Source organism: Manis pentadactyla, chromosome 1 (genome assembly GCF_030020395.1).
Source record: "Manis pentadactyla isolate mManPen7 chromosome 1, mManPen7.hap1, whole genome shotgun sequence".
NCBI lineage: Eukaryota > Metazoa > Chordata > Mammalia > Pholidota > Manidae > Manis > Manis pentadactyla.
In genome coordinates this window covers 179247004-179272898 of record NC_080019.1, presented here as the reverse complement: position 1 = coordinate 179272898, position 25895 = coordinate 179247004, and the positions used below count along the sequence as shown (strand labels likewise).

At 45.3% G+C, this 25895-nt stretch overlaps 1 protein-coding gene across 6 annotated transcripts in view; it reads right to left on the bottom strand.

The window, feature by feature from the left end:
* Positions 1–25895, bottom strand: part of LOC118922437 (kalirin) — a 483582-nt gene that overhangs the window by 238256 nt on the left and 219431 nt on the right. For all 6 annotated transcript variants that reach the window (XM_057503419.1, XM_057503422.1, XM_057503431.1 and 3 more), the window contains one exon: positions 24097–24609. In XM_057503419.1, coding sequence (XP_057359402.1) covers positions 24097–24609 — 513 coding nt within the window. The remainder of the gene's footprint in view (positions 1–24096; positions 24610–25895) is intronic.

The following is a 25895-nucleotide window of genomic DNA, read 5'->3' as shown; positions in this document are numbered from 1 at the left end:
GAAAATTTTAGAAAGCCTTAAAGGGGCCCTATGCTTGCTTTAGGGACAGGTGGTGAGGGGACAAACTGGGAGGCTTAATCCATACCTTACCACATGAATAGAGGAGAGAAACCCCTAACGGAAGCACCAGGGAGGGCATCCTAACATTCCCCTGACTCACATACATGCTGCTCTACCACACACACTGTTGAATTGACTCTGAACTGAGTCAACTTTTCTTGCAAATCCGCAGCTCACCAGGGTTTCTGCTCTAACCCAGCAGGAACCAGAAGAGGATTTCAAGAGTGGAGAAAGTACTGCCTGACACAGTGGGCACTGAGCCATTTTCCCTCCCTCGAGCTCTATACCCTGGTTTTGTTAGGTTTCCACCACTCCCAGGCAGCCTACACATTTTAAGGGGAGCTGATCAGAACCTTAGTTCCAAGGGAGGGCCTGATTGCTCTAAGGGTTATCCCTTCTCAGGACACCAGACCTAAGCCAATCAGTGTATGACACTTCCCAGCTAATGCAATTGTCTCAGAAATAGAAATGCTATCCAATCCAGTACAGTAAAACATGAGGGGAACTTTGCTGGAAGCTTCTGAGAAATAGAACCCTAGTGCTTTAGATACAATTTCTCTTCCTCTGATGTCAACGGTGAATCTGAATCTCAAATTGCTACTGCCATTCTGCTGGCAGCTCAAGGGTGAGACCAATGGGCAGAGAAAGAGTGTAGCCAAAACAATGGTGGGAAACAGAGCCTTGACTGCACCTTGCCTGATTTCCACTTTGTCTCTGGATTTCCTTAGGACTTCAGCCAAGAAATCCTTTTTATTACTTAAGCCAGTTTAAGCTGGACTTGGTTTTCTGCCCAAAGCAGCCAAGTGATATAGTCAGGAAAGATGTGAAGCATTTGGAGGAGAGGACTGCCATACTTGGAACTGGTGCTCTTGACTTGGGATGGGCTACAGGCTGCAGCCAGTGGCAGAGTAGAGCAGCAAGGAGCTGAGCACCAGTGCTGGCTGAGAAGCTGCAAAGATCACACCATCTTTCCTGAAGGCAAAATTGTGGCCTCATTTCACTGTCTATTTCTCTTTAAACAGAAAAGTAAATTTAGTTTTTCAGTTACATTTAACCACCATTCACAGGACACTCACTATGTGGCAGGCACTGCCCAAGGCAACAGAAAGGCAAAAATGACTAAAATGTGGTTCTTGAGTTTAAGTGGTTTAAAGGCCAGAGTGGAAAGGCCAGATATGGTCTTAGATACATTAATACAACTTGACATGTGACTTGATTAAAATCATAGCTTGAAAAAAAAAACCTACCAAAATAAAGGCCAATATGGTCTGTTAAGGTAGGTTAGATGGCATGGGGACAGGGATGAGCAGAGAAGGCTTCCCAGAGGAGGTGACACCTGAGGGACCTTTGACTCAGGTAGGAATTAGCCAGGTGAGGATGAGTGGGATGAGAGTTTCAGGAAAAGGGGAGATGAAAGGGGCAGAACTGTGGGGCAGCCCAGTACGTCAAGGGCTCCGAAAACATCCCAGCTGTGCTTCTGGAGCCTGATGTAAGGAGATGTGGCCGGTAAGGTAGATGGGCAGGCTGACCATGGAGAGCCCTGGGTTTTAGGAAAACTGGACCTGAGTTTTAGGAAACCTGGACCATATACTGTGGGCAGCCAGAAGTCAGTGCAGGATTTTAGCTGAGTGGCAAAGAGTGGCAGGAGCTCTGACAGTGCAGGATTGGATTGGAGGGGCAAGGCAGGGCAGAGAGAATGGCGAGGAGGCTGGTAATGGTAATCCTGGTGAGCAAGGATGAGAGCCTGGAAACTTGGATTAGAGGAACGGCAGTGGAGTCTGAGAAGTGGGCCGACTAGAGGGCTACTAGGTATGGGATTTAGGTCTCACATTTGCTTCAGGAGGGCGGGCAAGGAAGAGCTAGGAAGAACAGCTGGGTATCTGGCATGGTGTCCTGGGTCCTTCGAAGGAAAGGTGCCACCACAGGCGCTCCCTAAAGAGGAAGCTGGGGTGGGGGTGGGGAGAGAGTTGGATTTGTTTTAGATGTGTCACTCTGAGAGGCTTATAAGAGCTTCAAGCAGAGGTGTTCTGTGAGCAGTTAGAATTAGGTGGCTGGAGGTCAGGAAAGAGACACTGAGGCTGTGACGACCCACACTTATACACACACCACCTTCCAAAGGAAAACGTGCATGATTTGGAGATGATGCTCCCTTTTGAATTACCCAGATCACTTCCAGCTGCCTACATGATAACAAAGGAAGGACGGAGGTACCATTCTTCATTCTTGAGGGTCAGAGGGCGTTTCAGGCTGGGGCTCCTGTAGGGGCCAGGTCAGTATGCTCTGGGCACTGTACTGGGTTCACAGCTATGGCCAGCCCCATGCCACAGGCACTCAGTCAGGGCTGGCTGGTTTGGTTTTACTGTTATTAAGGACAAGGGAAGAAAGAAGACAAGCACCTCGGGTGCTGAGAGGAATCTCATTCTGTAAGTTTTGATCTTTAAAATTCTGCCTCTCAACCCCTTTTTAAAATAATTTCTCATCTCTTTTCCTTATTGACAAAAGAATCAATAAAGTTAATGAAAATTTGAAATGCCTGAAGTCCTTGGAACTTGTGATGAAAAGTACTCACTCCCTGTTCTTTCATGGATATCCCCATGGCCAAGAAGTGACCTTCCCTGTATTTTACTATTAAATGACTATTAAGATATGCAAATAAACAGCAGAGTTATGTGCTAGCCCCAGAATGATTAGATTGCCTGGCGCCAGGTCCCTGCTGGACTGCAGAGCAAGGATTGCTGAACATGGGCCAGCAATGTTAGAGCAGAAAGCACTAAGGAAAGCAAAAGGCAGAGGCAGGCGAGCACAGAGAGTGCTGGAAGAATGGTCTGCCTTGTTGGATGGGCTTCTCGCAGAAAATGTCTGTGCCCATGCCATTCCACCCACAGCCATGTTTCACCTTGGAGCACACACGCTGCTCTCTGGCAGCCAAGCATTCTGGGGAAGTCCAGCTGTGCTGGAGGCAGCGCTACCAAGAGGTGACATGCATCTCAGGCAGAAAAAGACCTGCTCTGCCGACAAGATGGTCTCATGTGATAGCAGGAACCTGGGTCTTTCCAAGATGGCTGTTTCCTAAGGAACAGTCTCAAGTCTTCTCTGGGCCTGAATCTGCTGCCTAATGGTATATAATCCTCACCCTTGTGAACCTGGCTGTCTGCAAGGGTCACCGTCATTTCTGTTGCATTCAGTGAAACTGGCTGCAGAAAGAGAATGAGTGCCTGTGGGTGCATGTGCGCAGTGTGTGTATATGTGTGGTTTATACGTGTGTGTGCACTTGCATGTGTGTGTACAGTCAAGTGGAATAAGGCCTAGGCTGGTTCCAGGCCTAGCTCTGTCACTATCCTGATGTAAGACTGTGGGCAGGATTCTTCATTTCTGGGCTTCTTCATTTCAAGGGATAAATAGTACCCAGAATAGTGGTAAGCATCTTGGTTTACAATGGGGTCAGTTTGGAAACTTATGGAATGTATTATTTTCCACTAAAATAAAAAATAGTTTAGTTGAGTCTCCTGGATCAGAAGGCATATTTACTGCTATAGTTTACATTTCTAACTTTTGAATAAAAGAATGTCAGTGAGAAAACTGGCATTGTTTGATATCCAGAAAAAGGCAGTTTCTTAGTCTCAGCACTGACATTTGTCAGGTGTGTTAGAATTCAAAGTGCCCATCTGAACACTTCATCTCACTCTCTCCATTGGGCCCACTTTACAGATGGGGAACAGGTTCAAAGAAGTGAACCCCAGGGTTTAGAACTCATTCGTTCCACCCAATTCACATGCACTGAATGCACCTTGAGCCAGGCTCTTGGGACACTGTCCTGCTTCCTGCATGTGGTGGTAGGACCTCCTGTGACTGGGCTCCACAGAGCAATTACCCCACAAAAGGTGGCTACCAAGGCCCTCTGGGGCGTCAGCTGAGGGAAGGTGCCATCCCTCATATAGGGCCATTCACTCTCCCATACCCAGCCTCGTCCTCTCTCACCCCTGCCCCATCATGCCTGGGGACAGCTCATTCAAACTGCTCCATTTCTCTCAATAAATACTTTGTGAATGAATGAATGCATGCATGCATGAGTGAGCTAACCACAGGCTCTGGGGTTGCTAGTCTCCAGACAAACTGACCTTACCCAAGCTCCCTTCCAGCTATGACACTTTGTGTTTTGATCTATTTGAATTGGACTCTCTGGAAGACACTTGCATTAGACTGACCCAAAAATCTAAAGAAAAATAGAAAAACTAAATATATTTCCTTAGTGGTTTCAAACATTCTGATCTCTTTGTTTTTGTTTTTCTGAGAAGCTACACATGGTAGTTTCAACAAAATGTAATATAACAACAAAATTCCTCCAAGAGGAAAGTTCATGTCTAAATAATGAGATTTTATCTCTTTGTTTGGAAACCAACATAGTTTTGTCTCATTAAGAAGATAGATGTTATATGTAAGCTACTTGTTTTTTTTTTTTCATCGTTTGCTTTTAACTAAGCTGAGTAATTTCTTCAATGCTGGCTAAAATTCAGTGAAAATATAAAAATCTGGTTCTTAATATATAATAAATAATAAAAGAATCTATTTAAATGCAAATTAGGAAAATAAACAGAAACCTTTTTCCCTTTTCTTATAAAGATGGGGATAGCTAAAAGGTTATTATTGTTCTGTTCTGTTTTTAATGAAGCATAAACTACTTCATAGAGTGAGGACATTAAATAAGGATCTTGCACTTATTTTCCTTCAGTTGCCAAATTTAGCAATGGCATCTGATTTAGTTTTAACTTTCAAACTACCTTACCACCTACTATTAGTATTTTATACTGCCTATAATTATAGATTATATTGGCTTTAAAATTGCTTATATTCAGCTCTGATGAGTTGATTAAGAGGAGAAAAGGTAACCAATGGATTTTCCTTGCCTAGCAATGCACATCCCAATGATCACCTGTGTCCTCTGTACCCTGCTTGTACGTTGCAGTGGTCCATCCACAAATATGTGCCCTAAAGTTCACTAACAACTCCTCCAGGCAAGACCTGGCTATATCTGGGAAACTTGGTGCATAGTCTGTTCCACAATAAAATGTTATGTGTGTTAGAGTGCAAAGAACAGAGGGATCAAATCTCGGGTTCTAGTGCAGATTCTGTTGTATGAACTTTGACAAGTTAGGTATTGGTCTGAACCTCAGTTTCTTTATCTGTAAAATGGGGGTAACAATTTATACTATTCCATCCTTAGGGTAATAGTGATATTCAAATAAGATAATGGGTTCTTGCTTTGTTAAGCACTACATAACTGACAGATTTTTAAGTCCATATACAGTGAGCATATTCTATTGCACATATTTCCCTAATGTTTTCATTTAGAGCACAAAATAGATGAAAGGTATAGATTTAAAACTGTAGTAGGTTCACCTTACTGCAAAATCACCATGGGCTAATGGCGGTCACACCTGCAGCCCACACATGAACACATCCACAGCCCCGCTCCCGGAGATACACCCCACAGGGTGCTGTGCGGACACAGCCCAGACACCCACGCGTCCTCCCACTGCCTCCACCCTCACATATGCAGAGGGTCCCGTGGGTATCAGGAGAGAAACCCTAAAATGAGAAGTAAGTGGGAACCAAAGGCAAATTTCCCCACTTTACAATTCTGCTTTCACATGAACTCTGACTTAACCTGAGGCACGTAATTCTTGTGCAAACAGGGCAACACACACATATGTGTGTTCTGGCCCCAGGACCCTTCACACCCTTCAGTGTTGGTTCTCAATTACTCTCCTAGGTCCAAAGAAAAAAATAAAGGACCCCAAAATGTGAGCCTATTAATAAGTTCCTAGAATTCTTCACTTGAAAGGAATTTGACACTTGACCTCTTCTGTGTCTGCAAGGCTTGCAGATCATAGGGAATGCAGGATTGTGAGAGACCATCTTTACCCTGTAGTCAAAAGCAGGAAGGTGGCTGGGACTTGGGTCTGATGGACCGTAGGTGTCAATAAACCCTATTGAGGGAGAGAAGGTGCTCTGGGCTTTGCTGTTTTCCTTTAGGCTTTTGGCATGTCAGCTGGCATGCTTTTCTATTTTATATATTGTATAAAGGAGAAGCTATTTTTATCTTTCACTATAAATCCAGCTGCTCTAGGGAGGATGGCTCAGCCTGGTTACCTGGTTACCTGGGAAACCCCATTGCTGTAGCTGCAGGAATCAACCAGGACACCAAACAATTTCAGGCTGTCTCTGACCTATAGACATGCTACTGACACCCAGCCACATTTCTTACACCTTCCATATCCAAATTCCCTAACTCCCAAATCTCACATCTAGCATCCAAACATTTTGCTCACATCTAGAACTATCCCAATTTATATCTAAAAAAGGCAAATGTTCCCCTGTGAGTAAGGGGTTAACAAAAACCTTTTCCCCTTCTGATGATAATCTGACCTTCAGTCAACATCCCAGTTGTTTCCCTGGAAACAGATAAAGATAGTAAGTCAAAATATGTTACTAAATCATGTTGACTATGGTAAAAACACCTGCTGATTGGTAAACTGTATCTGGATTGGTAGGACTATCATGAACCATAAATGCCTGATGGAGACGCCATACCCTGGGCTTCCCTGAGTGTGGTGACTCTTGGACCTGACATGTCCATTGCAGGGACCGTGGAAAGTGTATCAGTGGAGTCATTACAAGAGATGCTGCCTCCTGTGAAGCAGTTTTTAAGCCACGGCAGTTTCTGCAGCTGCCCACCATGTATTTTGTCTCCTTGCACCTGAGCTGGGTACAAGGACTGTTCCACTGGAAGGCCATGATTTCCATCGTATAATCCTGAGTAGATCAGTGCCAAGGGTGGCCCATGGTAGTCTTGTAAGTCAGAATGTTTAGTAGCACTTAGAAGTCCTGTTACGTGATGCATCCATAGTTCAGAGATAAACCATACATACAACAGTATTGTGCCTCTTGTCTTCCCTTGCTCCATCCTTCTTCTCATTTTTAATTTCTCTCAATAACAGCAGCAATAATGATGGTAACAACAATAATGGAACTAACATTTCCTGAATGCTCACTGTGTGCTAGGCATGGCTCTAAGCACTTTACATATGTTAACTCACTCAGTCCTCTTAATAACCTCATAATTATCTCCTCAATATTACCATACCCATTTTACAGACTGGGAAACTAAGGTCCAAAGCCACATAGTTAATAAGTGGAAGAGCTGAGATTCAGACCCAGGAGGCCTAGTTCCAGCATTAACGCTCCAATCCTGTTGTCAATGTTTCATTCCATCTACATCCTTCTCATCATCACCAAACTTTCAGACGTATGTTCTGCCCCTGCTGTCTTTGTTTTCCCTTTATCCATTTCCTCCCTAGCCCTTTGTAATATGATCTACCCTCTACTCCTATCTTAAGTCTACACCACATAAATTGGTTTCCAGAGAACCAATCATCTCCTCTGTTCTGAGTTCTTCATTTGGCCATTCCTCCTGCCCTTTGATCTTGAGTCAGAATCTGATACAGTCCTTCCGAAAACTTGGCCCTCTCTGGCCCTCTACACCAGATGACTTTCAGGGGCAGCCATCTGGTGGTAGACATGAAGAGCTTCTCCCTGCTGCTTCTGCAGGTTCCTCCAACACTGAACTCTCTCAGAGTACCAGCACCTGCACACAGGCCACTCCCCTCCTTGAAACACCATGGCTACATGCAGCATGACAAAAACAAGAGCGACATTCTAATTTTTGAAAGCTCACCAATCCTCCAGTCTTACACTGATTTATCCAAACTTGCCTCCCACTCTTGGGCTGCCCTTTCATGCCCCTCACACCCTTCCTGTGATGGTCTCAAGACTTAGTCCACAGCCTTCTGCCTGTTACCCATCAGACTCTGCCCATTTGAAAATTCACCTAGACTCACAACTTCAGCAACATGTATTTCCTATTGCATGTGCCAAGCTCTGTGCCAAGTACCTACACAGATTACCTCCTGGAATCCTTATAACAATGCTACAAAGGAGGCATTGTTAAACCCATTTTAAATATGCTGAAAACTCAGTACAAAGGGGTGAAGTAAATTGTCGAAGATCACACAGCTTGTAAGTGATGGAGATAAATTTAGAATCTAGTGTCCATCTGAAACTAAATCCCATACAATTTCCTCTGTTCCAGGGTGCCCTCTAACCTTAACTTCCCAGATAACTGACAAGAATAAATATGTGCCAAACTCTGTACACTGAGCTTTACACATTATCTCAGTGCTCACAACAGCCCTAGGAGATAGTAGATACCACTGTCAAAGACATCAAATAAATTGGCCAAGGTCACATAATGAAACTCAAATGGCATATTGAAGACTCAAATCTAGGTCTGTATGATTTCAAAGTCCATGCTTTTAAACCACCATCAAAGGTGAATATCCCCTGGATGTTCCAGAGCATCTCCAACTACTATGTCTTTTCTATGAAAACTATTACCTTTTCTGAATTCCCATATCTTCAACCCATCCCCCAGATCCATTAGTTCTTTCTTTCCTCAAATAACTCTGAAATATCCCCTTGACTTTCCATTGCTACTGCTACTCACTCCCCAGCCCCTCTTGCCTAAATTCCTGCAATCATTTCCTTACCAGTTTCCCTGACTCCATTTTCTCCTCATACCACACCATCTGCCTCTGCCAGGTCCCTGCCCTAATACACTGCTTTCACCATGCCATTCCCTCAGTCTCAAAACAACAAAGCAACAAAAAACCCACGAAATTATTGCTGTTATCTGTGATCTACAAGTTAAGATCCAATCTCCTCATTCTGGCATTTAAAGTGACCTTCCCTCCCCAAATGGCCCAAATCTGCCTTTCTTTATTATTTTATATCACTATCCTATACCAATCATCCTTCCCAGCCATGTTTTATTCACTGCCATGCAAGCACATCATACCATGCTTATTGCCTCCCCCATATTTGTGCTCATATTTTCTTTCCCCCCATGAAATGTCCCACTCAAATATCCAAATTATTCTCATTCTTCAAAATATAATTGAAGTCTCATCTCCTCTTTATGCCTTCTTTGACCAACTGAAACCGCACTGGTTTTTTTCCTTCAAATTCACAGCTCCAGCATATACTATAGTAGTTCAAACCTACCCTTAATTCAAAACTATCTGCAATGTTTGCTTAAAAAATAAAGCTTCCTAGGCCTTACCCTTGAGATTGTAATTTAGTAGGAGCTCTCCAGGTAATTCCGATGTACTTCAATTTTTCTTTAAATAGTTCATGTGGAGACTTATGGTCTGTCCATGATTGGGTAGCTGGTATCAGACTGAACCCTATCATCTATACACTAGTTGAAAGCATCGGTCAACGACCAACACAGACCAATGATCCTTGGAGGAAGGGAAACACACAGTGTAGTCCCCATATTCCCCTTGGCTTTATCCCTGAGGGTATTTTCCAAACAGTGGAGCAGAGAAATAGGAGCTGAGCAAAGATCAGTGATTTTGATGGGTATTAAAAAACAGAGATTAGTGTTTAGGGCTGGTAAGGTGGTTGGAATTACTTCAGTGGTAGGATATTGGACAAGAAGGAGATAAGAAAAGGAGCCCTAAAAATCTTAATTAAAATCTCCTTCTGGTCCCTGGCCATACCCCAAACTTTACACATGCAAGGCAAGACTCCAGAAGGTCTAGCAAAGAACAGCTTTGGGAGGTGGAGGATACTGAGATCTGAGGAGAAATTTTAGAAGTTACACAGTGCTGGGGAAGTGTTAGGAGTACTAATTCAAATAGTGTGAAGAGACTGGTAAACACTCTGGGCACTGAGGAGGTCTCCACAAAAATGTGAAAGAGTAAAATGCATGTCCTAAAAATAAGGGCTATACCCTAGGTTTAATGAAAAGGTGGAAGTAGATCTGCCACAGAAAAGCCTGAACAAAGGCCTAAAGGATCAAGATCTGCTGATAATTTAATTGCATCCTAGAGAAAAACTTAACAATAATTTAAAGAATGATAACCTAATCAAGTCTTTACACTGTATCATCTATAATTTCCAGTATAGAATATAACTTAGTAGACATACTAAGAAGAAAGGTGATAATCAAAAAATACAATAGTCAATAGAAACAGACACAGAGATGATCAGGCTATAAATTAGCAGATAAGATTTCAAAATAACCAAGATTAACATCCTAAAGAAAATAGGAAGGAAAGAGACAAAATGGCCTAAAAGATGAAACACTGCAACAGATTTTCTGTTTCATGGAGCTAAAAGCATCCTCATATAAACAGACACATGCTCATGACGCTTGATACAATATTTTGTTCACTTATTAAGTACCTACTGTATCCCAAACACTGAATTAGAAACTGATGATAAAGATCAAGATCAGAATCTAGTGAGGGAGATAAATGTATTCAATATTCTCTTGATTTTAAGTGTGGAAAGTACTGTGAAAAGGGTACTGTGGGTTGGCAGCAGAGGAGCACTTGGTCTATGGTAGGAGTAGAGGAAAGCATGGATGACTTTCAGATGGTGGCAACATCTTGAAAGGTAATGGGAGTTAGTTAGGTGAAGAAATTGTAGCTGGGAAGGGCATTTTAATGAGAGGAAATTGCTTGAGCAAAGGCCTGGAGGCTTAAACAACAGTGAATAGGGAGGAGGCACAAAGAGCTCTTGAACATGAAGTGAGAGGCAGAGAAAATGGATGACAAGAGAGAGGGAGGGGCCCGGTCACAAAGGGGCAAAGGCTGAAAGGCAAAGGAACTGGGCCTTTCTTCAGAGGCAGTGGGGAACTCTAAAGAGGAGTGATACAATCAAATTCACTTTTAACTCTGACTGGGTGTCTACACTGAAGCCCCCAGATAGACAGTTATTTATCTCATTGCAAAGGGGAGTCCAAGCTAGCTCTGTCTCACAAAACAAATTCAACTACCACACTGCTGACCTTCACTAACTGAGTGTTCTCTCCCTCCCCTCCCCTCCCCCTCCTTCTTTTCCTCCTCCACTCCTTTTTCTTGTAACCCTCCAATATCTGGGTCAAAGAAGATAGATATAAAGGAAGACATAAAGGTAACATATGAAAGGGGCCCAGCACAGTATATGATAGCCGATACTGACTGCATGCTAATTCCTTTCCACTTCTTCTGGGTTTGGACAGGATAAGCTGGCAGTCACAAAAAGTAGTTGCTTCCTGATTAGGCAAAACTACATGCTGAAACCACACACTGTCCTTGAAAATGAGCCACAGCTCAGTTCTACTGGGAGAAGCAGAGGTTCATGTTAGGCCTTAAAAGGCCACTCTCCTCACTCGTGCCCTCCTCATGCTAAGTGACATAATGAAAAGCCTCACCAAATCCATTATTAATATAAACATTTTCAGACTTTAACTAAGGGTTTTTTGCATTTTATTTCCAGTCTGTTTGCCTGGCTGAACTGAATTCCCTGCAGCACTGGCAATACACACAGTACCCCCTGTGGGGAAAGAACAGTTATCCAGAAGCCAGCAAATCAAGCAGATGAGAAACAGGACCAACCAAGCCAGGAGTCAGCAGCCCGGGGATATTGACTCCAAGTGGCCAAATTCCTTCCATCTGACCACAGATGCTGATTAAATATTTTCAGGAATGGAGTGAGGGAATGTGCTTTACTCACTTCCCAAATTGTAGAATCGAAGAGGTCAAACTTTATTTAATTCAAGCTGAGAAAACAGTGACCAACTTTATCCCAGAACTAAATTTAGGCAAAAACTGAGATCTGGCTCTTGGCAAGTTAATTTAGATGAGCTAATGCTTATTCCTGGCATACAGGATACACTCAATAAATGGTAACTATTATTGTTACTGCAAAAATGGAGTGCCTGTTGGATGTTCTCATCCAGTCCTCCCACACATCCTAAAACCAGCCATGCCAATCACTTGCACATCTGGGAAAAAATATCCCACATGGGTTAGGGAGGAGGTAGCCCTCCCTTCAGGAATCCCTCTCTGAGAGAAGGGGGCTAGTGCTGTGCTGGAAAGGGCCTGTGCTCAGTGGGCCTGGCCTTGAACTGAGGAAGAGATCACTCCCTGGTTCCCTGATCCCTGCTTCCAGTAGCAGCTTCAGCAGTGGGGCCAGCTGGTGAGCACCACGTGGGGCCTGGCTCAGGCACATCCAGGAGGTGCTCGGTCATGTGTCCGGCTTCAAGGTCCCACCTGGCAGAGCATACCCTGCAGGAGCTCAGGAAGGACTTACGTAATGAAAGCCCCCACCACTCCTTAAAACTTTCCATTTCTTTAACAATCTTATTTAGAGGACTAAGGTGGATTCCTGGGTTTAGATGGTGCCACTGTCCCTAAGAGTGGGGATGAAATATAATATAATAAAATGTAATAACCAGATAGCTTGCTCACTTTCCTGTGCCTCAAAGGAAATTAAAATTTGAATTTAATTTAGTCATCCATCCTTCTTCCAAAATGTTTTTGGAATTTCTTTCCACCCCTGTCCTCCTGCCATCACCCTAGCATGAAGGCCTATGCTCTCCTTCCTCCCTGGCTTCCAGTCACACCTGGTCCTATTTTCTTTCCTTCAGGGCATCTCCAGCATTTGCCCCTCTCCTTCCCACTCCCACTACAACCTCATCTGCTCAAACTTGGATTAGTATAAAAGGACCAGAACTCGTTTCCCTGCCTCCAAATCTCTGTCTCAGTTGCAATGTGAAGTTTGCTAAAACCCCAGTTTTAAAATGAGAGCACTGGATTGAGTTGGAGCCCTTGAAACCACTCAGCAGTAGGTGGTGCTCTTGTGCTGGCTCAGAATGCTCACAAAAGTTTCATCAGTCAGCCTAGTGAGTATAGACTGTGCCACAGTTCGCTCTTTATTTGGCACTGACTGTGTGCCTTATCACAGTTATCTAAGGCACTGGGCCTGACCCCCAGGGATCTGCAATATAATTGGGAGAATAAGGCCTTTGTGCATAAAGCTGTAATACCCGATGGGATGGAACAGGGCCTATGTGAGGAGCATGGATGGATAGGGGCTATAGGAAGATGCCCAGGGAAGAGAAAGACCACCTCCAACACAGAAGAGTGGGGAGAGTAGCATTTGAGCTGGGCTTCAGCTGGGGTAAAGTTTCAGTAGGAAGAGTAGGAAGGGAGGTAAATATATCAAAGGTGTGAGAAGCTAGGACTGCAAAGCACAGAAGAGGACTTCCTAATGATGGCAGCTAAACGCCCAAGTCCAGTCTCACTCCACATTCTGGGATGTTCAAGTTTGCAACTCCTCTTGACACCTCATGACAAAGGTCAGCTCCCCAAGAAAACCTTTGAGTTCAAGACAAGCACCACGCTGGGGTGAGACCAATCAGTCCACCTGATCTGCATGGAGGAAACCAGACATCCCTTTTTTCCTCTATATCAAGAAAGGGCATGTCTTCTCTCACCACATCTGCAACTGTCCCCACAGAAGAGCCTTTCTTACCTTAGAAAAGGCTGGCTGAGGGGGGCTGGAGGTGAGCCAAAGAGCAAGAGAAGGGGGTTTCTTGATGACGTGGGATGGGGAGGATAGGGGAAGGGCCTCCTGAGATTCCAGTAGAGGCAGGTTTCCTCCAAGGGAAGTAATATTCCTTGTGTATTTTACCAAGAGTTTCCTGACTCCCTCTAAGATAAGACTGTGGAACTTCGGCTCTGTTTGGGAAGGATCTCAGAGAGAGCCATGGGACATGGAGATGGGGCTTTTCCTTGAGGAATAGTGTATAAAACTGACCTGGGAACAGCTAACTTGGGGTACCAGAAGCCATCAACTCAATACTTTCATACTGGAAAAGTCTCTGTATGCATACATGTGAGAAGCATCCTTGTGTTCACATAGGAGACAGCACCTCTTCCTACTGGGCTGAAAGAACAGAGTTCTCTGGGTGGCATACTCTGGGGTCTCTGACTGACTAACCTGAGCTACGAGAAGCAAGCACACCTGCACACACAAATCTTTTCTCACTCATAGAAGTGGGATCAAGAGCAGCACACCCCTCCCCATTCCTTCTCATATTTGAAAATCTGGTCCCAGGAGTGCCATGTTGCAGAATTCAGAACCCATATCAAATGAAAATAGGCCAGAAGAACTGACAGCAGTTCATCTGGAGCAGAAAAGACTGGGAAGGTCCACAAGGACTGTCCCCAAGTCATCAGAGGGCTTCCCTCTGGGATAAGGAAGGGACTAGCTCTGGGGGGCTCTGGGTCAGAGCTGGGACCACTGGGTGGAAGTTCCAAGCAGGCATATTCTGGCCTGGTGGAAGGAGAACATTCTAATATATGCTGCTATGTAATAATGAAACATGCTTTCCTACTGTGGCTTCCTTATCCCTGGAAATGCTCAACAGAGTCTAGAAAAACACATGTCAGTTAGGGAGGCTAGAAAGGAGTTCTGCTCTGTGTAAGGGATTGGACCCTCTGATTCAAAGATTCTCGCATTCTAAGATGCTCCTGGCAGAGACTGAACCATTCATCATAAGCCAGCTATCACTTTCCACTGGTTACTCTGGGAGGGGTATAACTCTGGAGTGGCTCTGCCCCCCTGTTGTGACCCCTGATAATTGACAAGGCAAGGATGTCACCCTCCTGCACTCCTCCCCATGGACCCTGAGCTCCAGCAATGCTGGACAGATGCTCCCAGAACACACCATGTACTTTGGGGCTGCCATGCCTTCCCTCATGTTCTTCCCTTTTTTCTGCACCCCAGCTTCGGCTGAATGTTTCTCCACCTATGTTGTTCCCATAGCCATGGTGGGCACCCAGGAAACTTCCCCTGTGCAGCAGCTTTTTGTTAGCCAGTGACCCCTGTTCCAAAGTGGGAGGCCTAACTCTAGCTCTCTTCCTATTGCCTGTCCCCAGCACAGTATCTGACACCTATTTAATTGGCTTTTCTTCAGCAGCAGTGTTCTAAGATCTTGTCAACTTGGTCACATGCTTCTATTTCCCTTACCTTCTACTGGCAGCAGATCTTGTATCTAATACTCATTGACTGGTTCCTTCCCAAGATCCCTTCCTGGTTTCTCCAGGCACCAGGTCCCCAACTTGCCTCCGTGCTCTGCTGCCACATGCTGCCTGCCCACAGTCTGCTCTAGCACCCTTATTGTGGATGAGGGTGTAGTCTCCCACCTCCTCCCCAGGCCCTGCAAAAAAGCCTCTCCATGCCTCTCTTTTGTTCCTAATCCCATCTATCTACATGGCCCAACTCTAATCTATCTCCACAAACCTACCATCTATTGAGTATCTTCTAGGCTCCAGGTATAGATGTTTATATATATTTTCTTTAATACATACAACAATCCTAAAGCATGTATTAAAATCTACCTCTTGCAGAAAAAGAAACTGCTCAGAGAGGATGAATTGGCCACAAATCGCTAATCATCCAGCAAGTGGGTAAGCTGAGATTCAAACCCAGGTCTCTGTGATTGCAAGGCCAGGGCTCCTTCTAAAAGCCCCAGCTGTGTCTTCTAGCCTGTGTTCTCTCTGCCCTCCATGTGAAGGCTGAACCACATATGGAGCACTTCCTGAGCTCCACCCGAAGGAGGAAGCAGGACCGCGAAAGGCAAGTGAAGCAGCAAGTCCAGAGAGAATGGATGCACAAAAAGGGTGGGGTAAGTACAGGTTGGAGGAGGTACAAGGGGAAGAAAGGTCACAAGCAGGAAAGGCAGTAGAGGGGTGAAGGGGAATAGGATAGAAGGTGAAGGGAAGGAAGGAAAGTAGGTTCTTCAAAGTGAAATGTCTGGTGGGGAATCTTGAAAAGGGTTCCTACCCTGAGACTGAATTTATTTTTTCAAGCAAACCTTGTAAATTGTACCTCAGTGTCTTTTGTTCTTCAACAAGGGCACTTAAGACATTTCCTCCATTTCCCCTACTGGGGCCAAGCTGTTTTCTTTTTTCTTGAACCACCTCCCCACTCTCTCCTCCAAATACTCTGGACACCTCCAGCCCTAACCTCTGCCCAGTAAGCAAGAGACCTTGATATCTACTCAGGTTATTAGGTTAAAACCAGGTTACATTTCTAACCTATCCTATTCCTACAAGGTATCAGGAGTCACATCAAAGCTGAACCTGATTTTTCCTACACTAGTCCCCATCCAGTGCCTGGGGTGGGGAGACATTGTACCTGCACACAGCAGAGGACATGGTACATAGTAGGCACTCAATGTCCACTGACAAATGAATCAATGAATGTTTCTCAGTTACTTCCCTGTGCCTCACACAACTTCTATCTCAGATCAGAACCTAAATATCCCTGATCAGCTCACTTAAATTGTTGTAGACAGAATCGGTTTGACAACCTGGATTCTGAAAGTACTGTTAACATCATATCTGTGTTCTCAGTTCCAAGGGATCACTATGGGTCCACAGTTCTATGGGGTCCATTCGTAAGTAGAGGTCACACATGCTGGCTATTCCCACACAGCAGTTCAGGTCCTGGCCCCTTCCAGCCCTTGTGAGAGACCTGGGAGGGAGCCAAGCCCCCCTTGCCTAGCATTCCTCCCAGTCCTTCCTCTGCTCTATTCTCCACACCCAACTCCTCGTGCAGACCTGGTGACCTCAGCATACAGTGGGGCTGAAAACACAGGAGAGGGAGAAAGCGTATAAGGAAAACACACATGTACAGCTTGCAGAACATTGTGACTTGGGTTATTTTTGGAATCTAATGTTTCTAATGTTCAAGGGGAGGAAATGAGAAAAAGTAAGTAGAGATTCCCAGGACCAGCAGGCTGGAAATAATACAGGACACGATGTCCTGTCTTGGGGTGGGATACAGACAAACTTCCTTGCCCTGAGCCCAGTCAACAGGGGGTGGAGCGGGCAGTGCTTTGGGCCCCAGTAAGAGAAGGGAGGGCAGGGAGGAAAGGGCACCAGAGTCTTTCTCCAAAAAGAGCAGGAAATTACAAACCGCCCAGTAAAGACCTTGCTTTCCCTTCTGGCTTAACTGAAGGTCGCAGCTCTTTGAAGCCTCCCTTCCAACACAAAGGCTCTGGTAATTGAATCACAGAGACTGGTTGGCATGCCCTCTGGAGGCCAGTCTGGTGCCTGCCCTTTTACCGCAGAAGGGGAGAGGATACTGTTCTGGCAACCCTACCCTCCATTCCTCCCCAGCCCCTCTAGCCACCTGCAAGGTTGCTAGCACACACACCCTTTCTCCTGCAGGGCAAGGTGGGTGGGTGAGTGAGTGAGTGAGTGAGTGAGAGTGAGTGAGTGAGTGAGTGAGTCTGTGTCTGTGTCTGTGTCTCTGTTGGGCAGGGAGCTTACTGTCCCATGCTGCCTTCCAGGCTCTATCCCAGGCATACCTCCCAACCTCACCAGGTCACCGCTTTCCCATCATATTCACACTCGCCTGGCCTGCCACACAAAGTAGGTTGGAGAGCAAATGATGAACTGGATGACTTTGGGTGGATCTCTGCTCTGGGTCAAAGTTTTCTGTGTAAAAGGAAGGGCTGGACCAGAAACTCCCTAAGTTCAGGGGTGTTGAACACTTTAAAAACTGACATTCAAAAAATTATTATGTATTATAATTACTACAATGGCACTTCACTTTGACAAATGGCTGTGGAGTCATGCTCACTGCTGGGTCCAGGGGTGTGGGCTAGAGGTGTGAAGAGAAGAGGAAGTGCGCCAGAGTCTGGCAGGAAGGAGAGGCAGCATAGTTTCTCCACAGCTGGACCCACTGATTCTCATCACCCCAGGTCCTGCTTTGGGCCCGGGGGAGGCATCAGAATCATGTATACTTGGAAGGAGAGGGCAGGAAACAGCAGTGGATACTTTGCCCAGTGACAGGGCATCCTGGGGATGTCCTGAATTGCTAATGGGGTTAACAGGACATACAAAGAGCAAAACACAATGAGAATGTAACCCTTAGCATAGTGCCCTGATGCCTTTCACCCAGTGGGCCCCACAAATATTTTCTCATGGTAAGTAACATGAAATAAATATTATTTTGTTTGCACAGACCTCCAACAATATCAAAATATGTAGATGTATTCATAGATGGGCTCTAAGAAGTGTTTCTGGACCCAGGTTTGCAGAAGAGTAAGATTAATATGTGCTTAGCTATAATGAAAGCAGAAGATGACAAGATGTGTGAGGAGGGGCAATCATATCCCCCTGGGGAGAACTGCTTTCCTCTGTGACTGCTTCAAGAACAGCCATTGTTTTTCCAGAGACCTTTCCCTGTGGTGGCTCCCCCAACCCTGACTCACCAGATATGACCCCAGTTTGGCTTGACTGCTCCTCTCTTGTGCCTTACCCAGGGGCATCAACAATCTAGTGATTGTTGGTCACCACCATGAACCATAAATGCCAAAAATTCAGTTATTGATTTTGTTCTATCAGGGATCATTGAAATTATGTGGAGCGAGTTCATTTGTAAGATATGACACCCTGCACAGTCTCAGCACGTGCCAGATAACTGAAGAGTAACTCATGACTGAAATAGTACAGCGAGAAGGGAGGGGAGCCGGTGTTTAGGGAGCAGCTGTCCTAGGCTAGGCACAGTGTTGGGTACCTCCATGTACATCATCCCATTCAAGTCTCATAATCACTGTGCGCAGCAGGTCGGGCTTTTTTTTTTTAAGCAGGAAAAACAACAGATTATCATTCTATTTGCTGAGAAAGTTTCTAATTTTCCATCATCACCCAAGGTGATAACCCTAAATGTAGAAGAGCCTACTATACATATACAGGGGGAAATGAATGGCAAAAGGCGAGAGTTACTATAGAACTATTTATTGGCCTATAACAGGGCTTAGCTATTATTTAGTGCAGAAGTCTCAGAGGAGGAGGAACGGCAGGCACATCTGGGTTGTGGTAGGTGCGGATCTTTCTCAAACTGCTCTGAAGGTTCTGATATGCCCCTTGCAAGCCTACTCTGCTGCCACGGCACCCCACTGCCATGAACACACACATGCCCTGCACTCCACTCTTCCCACTGAAAGACATTTTCACAAAGACCATGAACACCTGTGAACGATGCAGTGTGGTGGCAGCAGGACAGTTGAAAGACACTAGCTAGTCCAAATTTTTCATCTTTGTTCTTTGGGGACTGAACTGGGAGTCAGAGGTGAAAGGTGTGCCTAAGGTCTCCCGACTGGGAAGGGACACATAGGACAAATCCAAAACCCACTTACACAACTCCATTTTCAGCATGGGCATGGTGCCTGTGGGTATGAATACAATTTCACTATGCAAGAATGAATAGGTGGGAAGGCATTTAAAATTAGGTTCTCCAAAGGAAGAATTCTCACAGGTGGTATAGGGAGGGCAGGTTGGGACAGCATGGAGGCCAGTCTCCACTAAGCAAATGAGAGGTTCTTGTCCGCACAGATGCCATGGTCATGGAGCAGGTGGATGCCTGAATATCCTCCCAAGTATGATAATAAAGATCTTGTTTTGGGTGTGTCCCAAGCACAGGTCTACACATGAAAGAAACACAGTGTGCTACATAATCCAAGAATAAGCACAGTTCCAATATTGGGAGCCTGCTGGGTAGCTGTGGCCACTTTTTGGGGGATTCTCCCACAAGAATTTGGATTATACTCTTCTAGAACAGCTTTGGGCAAGACAAACGTATGGGACTTTATTATAGCCTCTTTAATTCAAAAGCGAAGCAGACAAAGTTCTCCATCAGTTAAGTCTAGCAACACCCTGGAGCCCTTATAAGCACTGCTCCTTCCCTGCAAAGACTGAAAGATTTTGTGGGCATTCCCCAAGGGAAGGAGGATGGTGTGGCAGCTTTGGTATTTTCTGCTACTTATCGTTGGCATCAGTACATAGATGTGCATCATGAGGTCCCAATAGCTGTCACCAGGGCAATAAGGTTGGTTTCCTGCAGTGCATGAGGGGTAGACTTTTCCACCTCCAGGTCTCTTTCAGTTCTACCAGCCTAAAATATGTCCTAAGTATCCAGGAGAGGGGAGGGGAGTCTGGGGAGGATACCTCACTAAGCAGAACCCACTCTTCCCTTTTCCCAGGGACATCTACAAGTCTACTTAATGACCCTTAATGCCACAAACTGCCCCTAATAGGGAAGAGGCCTCCCTTCTCTCTGGTAATGGGATGTGACTGCAGGGAAGATGGGGTGCACTGCGGGGTGCGTGCAGCTGGGGGGGCAACTGGCTGTGAAACAGGGCAGCAGAGAGCCATGATCCAAGCCTGGCTAATGAGGACAGACTGCCCTGTGAACACAGTGGAGGACAGGCCCATTACTTACAGACTAGAGGGCACAGGGCCAAGGTGACAATGTTCGTCTTCCATCAAGATACAGTGTGTGTTACTTGAATCACCTATGAATTACCCAGCCCTCCCAGGAATTGCTCATTAAGGCTTTCCTGTCATTCCTGAGCTGTGGTATTTCTTCTTCTCTGAAAACTCCCTATCGCAGAAACTGTGCCTAGGTCAGTGGGGTGCACAGAGCAGACATAAATAATAATAAATAGGAGTTTATGACAGCTTGCTGCTCCAGGACAGAAACCTTGGCCTACTCATCTTTACCCAAGTGCCTTGTTTTGGGCTCATAACAGCTGCCCAATGGAAGTTTATTAAATGAATGGGTGGCCTGTTTTATGAATTATTTGTGGAACAGAGTCCCTCCTCCTGAAATGTTTAATTGGGAGAGAATGGCTCCCTCCCCACCACCTCCAAGATGACAAATGCAGGGGGCCATTACAGAGGTCAGAGAAAGGTGGTGAGAGATGGCTTCACTCCCAGACCAGCTGGTAAATGGGGGCACCACCTATTACTCATGCCCTGGGAAACAAGCTGCCACACCACAGGGCCAGAAGGGAGACTCTATGCCCACCCATTTACAAAAATAGAAGTCTGGGTGATAACCAGACTACTCCAATTGCCAAAAGCTTCCCAGATCTGGAATTAGAGGCCTCCAACAAGCCTCCCACTGGAAAAGAGGCTGAGCTGTAGCTCATGCAGTAAGTATTTCCTCATGCCCTTGTGTAGATGTGGATCTGTCCGGACAATGCTTACCCCAGACCACCACCCTCCTCACCCCCTCTCAAAAAACACCAAATAAGTCAAAGACTGAGGCAGTTATGCAGATATTTTAAATTAATCTTGAAGCAACTTAAAAGGACTGTTTTTCTCCCGTGCCCCACATCCAGCACATTTTCTAGGGCAGCTGGGTCATGCCTGAATGGCATTTCCACCACTGACTCAATATCAAAATATTCCTAGGCTGCTTTCTTCCCATCATCCTTCTTTTCCCTCTGTTTTATTTTTGATATTCTCTCCCCTCCCCTCCCCCTCTACACACACAGACATATACCACAAACCCCCCTCACACACCCCCACACATGCACATGTACACACACACGCACACACATATGCTTCTTTTTAAGGTATGAGTGCACCATGGAATATGGATCCTAAACCTGGAATCCAGGTGTAGAATTCAGGGATTGGGTACTTGGATAGGGAAAACAAATATGCCTTCATCTTCACTAACCTCCAACTGGAATGAATACAGCATTCTCTTCCATTATGAATGGAGACAACAAACTACATTAATGTTAACAATATTCATGCCTCTGATATCAATAGAAACACACACATTTTCACATCACATCCTGAAAAGTAATTTATGCTCATCACTACTTCAAAACTATGGAAGTTATGAAACCTCAAGTAGATCTTGCTATTTAACATGTTCCTAAAGACGTACACACATTATTGTTATTTTTTAAAATTTAGTAACTGTCTTTCAGTAATTATTTTCCAAGTCTTTATCTACTATTTTGTACATTTACAAATATTATTCTGAGAAGGGGTCCAGGCCAAAAGGGTCTGTAACGCAGGAAAGAGAAGAGCTCCTGCTGTCGAGTGAGTTTAAGACAGTAGCATTTGAGATCTTCCCTAGAGTGATCAGGGCATGAGCCAGAGGACTCGGGGGCTCACAGGCAATGTTCAGTGGTATCATGAGGCAGGTCTAGGAGCAGAGGAATAGTAAGGTTACTGGATCAGAGTTTGGGTGGGTTTTGGAGACAGACAAAATACTGGCTGTGCCTAACTGACAATGTGATCTTGGGCAAGCCTCTTATCTCTCTGAGCTCCCATTTAGTCAACTCTAGGAATAATAATATACCATGCAATTCTTCTGGTATGAACTGAGAGGATATACGTGTGGCAACAATTACTGCTTGGTTGACTGGTACTTACCTGACTCTAGAAGGTCAACCTTTCTTACCTGGGGACTTCCAGGGCTAAGGATATGATGTTTTGTTTTGCTTTGAGACAGGCACTGTCTGTGCCCTATGCAGGCCTCTCACATCTTTGAGTTTCAGGGCTACAATGAAACATCCCAAACTCTAAAACACATCTAGGCAGACCTAAGTCCCCTTCCTGCCCTTCTGTCCCTGGCTCTGAAATAGGCACCCAGGCCAGGCTGCAAAGCAGCAGAAGACTCAGAACAGAACAGGAAAGGAGATGTTCCAGTCCTTCCACCATTGGTCACAGGAGCCAAAGTACCTGCTTCTGGCTTCATAGAGCTGGTGGCTCCTGACCTGGTGTCAGTCTCTCATCACTTGGTGAGCAGGGATGGCGATTCTGCAGTCGAAGTGGCCCTTCCCAGAGCAGCCGGGCCACTGGGCAAAGAGCCCTCAGGAGGGCCAGGGGAAACTTTTTGTCTCCTAAGGTTGTGCAAGAAGCTCCTTTGCATATCTCTCCTAAAAACTGGCTTAAATGATGTCCAAAAGGCCTACTGTAGAAGGAGCCTATATATTCTTTAAAAATTAAATATATTGATTTTCATCTGATTATTAATTATAAACGTTTAGAAAGCACAGAAAATTTATACAGAGAAATTAAAATCAGCAATTACGTCTGGCCCCTAAAAATGAAAAACTACTAACATTGTGGTGAATTTGCTTCCAGTTATACCTATGTTGGCACACTCATACAAATTGGGATAATTATATATAGTTTTATATCCTGATTTCATCACTTAAAAATAACTAGAGACACTTTCAATATGAGCTCTTAAAAGCCACAAAACCATTGTTTCAGAAGCTGTCTGTAAAATTCACAGGTTACTAAGAGAAGTCATGGTATTTCCTAAGAATAGTATAGTGCATTTAAATATGTTATTCCCAGAAATGCAAGAGGAGGAGAGCCCGTTTCATTCTTCTTAAAATGCATAAAATAGTAAGCTCTCCTCTTTAGCTTAAAGGAAATTTAGAGAAGACACTTTTTGTCCTCACCAAATAGGCACTATATGATATTTTTCTTTTTCACTTTCTCACATTTCCCCTGATAATGGGAAAGCTTTGAAAATTTACTGCTGGAAAAAAATGGGGTCTTGCTTGAGAAAGTGTTCCAGGAGCTGAAGAAAAACCTCTAGAAAGAAATACCATGGCAGGAAGAGCCCTGGACTTCAAACAGAAGAAAGCTGGATTCATATGTCAAGTCCACCACTGCAGCCCTGAGATAAAGGGCAGCTGTTTCCCTGCCATCAGCTGAGATGCCACCACCCACCTCAAAGGATCAAAGGCTGTAAAGATCAAATAAGACTCAGTGTGTGAAAGTGCTTTGTCAGTAGCAAAGCACACTGCAGGACAACAGTCACTAAGTCATGTTATCGTGACTGCTAACCGTATTGTTATTTTTGTTGCTTAGCCAGCTTGAACCACTCAGTGCAGGCCCTAGGAGGGGCAGGGTCCAACAGTGTGAAAGTGTAGATGCTGGAGCCTCACTGCACTTCCTACTTTAGCCAACTTATTTAGCCTCTCAGTTTCTTCATATGTGAAATGGGATAATGATATTGTGGATCACACACCTCATAGGACTCTTAAGAGGATTAAAATGAGTTAATTTATACACAGTGTTTACAACAATACCTGGCATAATAAACACTGTATAAGGAGAGCTTTAAAAAGTCAGTGATCAATAGCCAAACATAAGATAGAAATAAATGGATACAAACTAAGGCCAGTAAGCACTTTTTAAAAAAGTTTTCCACAAAAGTATTATCATTAGAAAGTTGGACCAGAAGGCTGTTTCCCTAAAAAGCTATGCCATGCCCCCCGAATCAGGCCAGTTTCACCCCTACCTTCTCAGCATCCTGCTCGAAGAGCCGCAACTGGAAGCACTGGTCCAGCTTGAGCTTGCGCACGTGCCACATCTGGTGCAGGTGCTGCCGGGTGGAGTGCAGCTTGTCCAGGAGGCTGGTGATCTTGGGAACCAGACTCTGGAAGTCAGCGCTGCCCGGGATGCAGTTGCGCCCTGAGAAGCCATCACTGCAACGGATGCACTGCAGCAGCCGCTGCCCCTCCCGGTCCAGCTCCTCCACAGGGGCCTTCAGCACCTTCTTCTTAAGCTGTGTGTGCTCATCAATGAGCCGCCGCGAGCCCTCCACATCAACGGGGAACTCTTTCCGTGCAAGCATCTCCTGTAGGTCCTCGAGGCGCGAGAGCAGGTGCACAGCGCTGTTGAAGAACTCCTCCAGGGAGAGCCGCAGCTCAATCCACTCCTCATGGTTGTAGTCCAGGGAGCCATCGAACTCCTCAGTCAGCTGAGAGGGGTCCACCAGCTTCGTGAGGCCCTCCACGGACACCATGCTCGTCTGGGAGGGGCAGACACAGAGAGAGAGACTCACTGCTATGGGGCTGAGTTGGGGGAAGACCCCAGGGCAGTGGTAGGAGGAAGGGGAAAGGCCACCATAAATCCACACAATAATGTCTACAGCTTGCCTAGGAAAGGGTGAGTAGGAGAATGTGCAACCCATTGGTCAGGAGCCGCAAGTGAGCCAGGGTGAGCAGTTTCAGCAGACAGCCTCTCCACCGGCCCACCATTTGCCACTTGTGTATCTGCTGCTCTCAGCTTCCTCCTCCTCACCCCAAGGTTGGAAACAGGGCTTAAGATTTGAGAAGCAGAAGAATAGACCTAGTGCCTGGGGGTTTAGTTCTTAATAGTTTTAAAAACCAGGCCCATGAACCAGGATATCACCTACCATTGGATTAAGAGGTAGGCGTCAATCCTTGGGAAAGAGTCGATCTTTCTGCCCCACCCTGAGACTCCCTTACAGCACATCCCCTTCTCTGGCAGAGTGAGCAGAACCGGGGCTGGGAGACAGGGATGCTGGGCCCTCGGTTTTCTCTGTGAGCCCTGTTTGAGCTCTTGGAGAACAGAATGGAGAATGTATGTATCCAGGATTCAGGGCAACAAAGGACCTCAGGAAAGCACTCTTACTTACCACCAAGTATCTTTTACTATAAGATTTCCCATTTCTCCTTCCTGGAGAAGGAGAGGCTATCAAAGAAATATCTAGTTCCAGCCCTACCTTCATTAACTGTGTAAATTGGGGCAAGTTATTTAAGTTCTCAGAGCTCCAGTCTCTTCCTCTGTGTCATGAAGATAGTATTTTTCTCCTCAGAATTAAACATGTCAGTGTGTGTAAAGCACCCAGGGTGCCTGGCATGGAGTACTTGCTCAGTCCCTGTTAGCACTCATTGTGATGATCTGAAGGCTGCATCATTACTGGAACCCTTAAAAGCCACTTATCTCTCTGTCTTGCTATTCTCCAAGCATCTCTTCTTCTTCTCCCTTTTCCCTCTAGGGTGGGAAGGAGCTGCCTGTGTCTGAAATTAGGATTTTCAAACTTGACTGATCATTAGAACCCCTTGAGGAGTTTACAGAAACACTGATGCTCAAACCCTACCCCTAGAATGTCTGATTTAGCAACCCTGGACTGAAGCTCCAGCATGCATAGTTCTAAAAGTTCCTAATGCATAGCTAGCGGCACAAACCTCTGCGAATCTAAACATCTGCTCCTCAAAATGTGGCCCTTGAACTAGCAGCATTGACACTACCTGGAAGATTGTTAGAAATGCAGAATCTTAGGCCCTACCT